Source organism: Phalaenopsis equestris, unplaced genomic scaffold, assembly GCF_001263595.1.
Source record: "Phalaenopsis equestris unplaced genomic scaffold, ASM126359v1 Scaffold001038, whole genome shotgun sequence".
Lineage (NCBI taxonomy): Eukaryota > Viridiplantae > Streptophyta > Magnoliopsida > Asparagales > Orchidaceae > Phalaenopsis > Phalaenopsis equestris.
This window is the reverse complement of record NW_018165477.1, coordinates 89,711-91,641: the sequence shown is the minus strand read 5'-3', so window position 1 is coordinate 91,641 and position 1,931 is coordinate 89,711. Positions and strand designations below refer to the sequence as shown.

General features: G+C 39.3%; 1 protein-coding gene across 1 annotated transcript in view; it reads left to right on the top strand.

Moving 5' to 3' along the window:
* The first annotated feature begins 605 nt into the window (after positions 1 to 605).
* The window catches only part of LOC110032852 (pentatricopeptide repeat-containing protein At5g03800), a 2,843-nt gene continuing 1,517 nt past the window's right edge, over positions 606 to 1,931 (top strand). The window contains 1 exon segment of the mRNA XM_020736622.1: positions 606 to 1,931. This exon segment is cut by the window's right edge and continues 11 nt beyond it. Coding sequence (XP_020592281.1) covers positions 752 to 1,931 — 1,180 coding nt within the window. The 5' untranslated portion in view covers positions 606 to 751.

Genomic DNA, 1,931 nt, shown 5'->3' with positions numbered 1-1,931 from the left:
TATATATATATTAAGCAATATAATTAATTTGGGAAAAAAAAGTTTAGAAGGTTATCATCAAAGATATATCTCGAATTTTAGCTACAAGTGTTGTGTCAGTGTGGTTATTAACTAATGTCCAAATTGCTAAGCCCCATCAACAATCAAGAAGAAGAAGATGAAACCTATATTAATTAACATATTCAATGTCAACTTTCAAAATATCTTTTTTTATATATATATGATTTAAAAAAGTACTAGAGATGAATTAAATATGAATTTTTTTTATCATTTAATTAATAAATTTAAGAATCAATTATATTATATCTTTGTTAAACTAGCCTCAACTTTCAAACTTCTTAAATAATAGTTTGAGTTCATTCATTTGATAGGTTGTGATTCCTTCCCTATATTATCACATTCTTTTAATTAGAATATAAACTTAAAAAAAATACTATAATATAATTTTTATTAAAATAAATCTTAACACCATTGAATTATCTTTAAAATAACCTAAAATACATTTATTCAAAAAAAAAATTGTCATATTGTTCGAAAAATAAAATTAATAAGTTTACATTATGATAAAGGTAATGAAAAGAACTCATTTTTTCCATTCTATCCTCTCCAACAAGCACATGCTTTGCAAGCAATTGAGAGCAAGATCCCATTTTTACTTGTCACAACACTTCTTCCATCCATGGAAGATGATGCGCAGGTGCGACGTAGAAGGAGATAATGAGCGGACTACGCGGGCCATTGCTATCAATTAATGGCCGCAACTTCCCTCTGTGCTCATTTTCCCTCCGTCCAAACTGTACCGCCGGCGACCACCATCATCCCTTCTCGTTCTCCTCCCCGACACCTCATCTCCAACCTACCCATTCACCAACCTGAGCGTCTCTGCGGCCTCCTTCACCTCGCCCACGAGCAACGCGACCTCACCCTCGGCCATGCCATCCACGCCATCATCACCAAAGCTCACTATCGCGGTGATCATACCCAGCTTCTCAACTCCCTCATCAATACCTATCTCAAGCTCGGCCAACTCTCCGACGCCCTCAAGGTGATCGATGAAATGCCTCTACCGGATGTTGCCTCCTTTAGCTGCATTATTTCCTGCTGCGCTAAGTCCGGCATGGAGAATGAAGTTGTCGATCTCTTTACGCGTATGAGGCAGATGGGCATTAACCCTAACGAGTTTACCTTCGTAGGTTTAGTTACGAACTGCATCCGGCAGCCAAATTTCCAATTTGGTTGTCAAGCTCACGCTTTGGTGTTAAAATCCCATTACAGTAACGGCATCCATGTGTCCAATGCCTTGATGGGTATGTATGTTCGATGCGGGCATGTGGATTCTGCACTTCAGATATTTGATGAAATGCCTGAGAGAGATGTTTCATCCTGGAACGCTGCAATTTTAGGCATGGTGGTGGAGTGTAGGTTTGCAGAGGCTTTTGAACTCTTTGATGCCATGGGTGCTGATGGGAAGCACGGGGATCGGTTTTCATTATCGACCCTATTGAATGCTGGGACCGAGGGTTGTGGTAGGGAAGAAGGTGAGACCATTCATGCTTATGCTCTTAAAATCGGTCTGGACTTGGATTTAAGTGTGGGCAATGCTCTGCTTGGTTTTTACAGTAAATTTGGCCAGATGGTGGATTTGTTGTATATCTTTGCTAGAATGCCGGTGAAGGATGTGATCTCATGGACTGCAATGCTTAGTGGATTCATGGAATTTGGTCTGGTGGAATCAGCTGTTGGTTTCTTCAATAACATGTCTGAGAAAAATCTCATCTCATATAATGTCCTTTTAGCTGGATTCTGTAAGAATGGCCATGGTTCAAAAGCCTTGGATTTCTTCCACCAGATGCTAGAGGATGGAGTGGAGATTTCAGATTTTACATTAACAAGTTTAGCGAAAGCTTGTAGCTTGGCGTCTGACGCAAAGA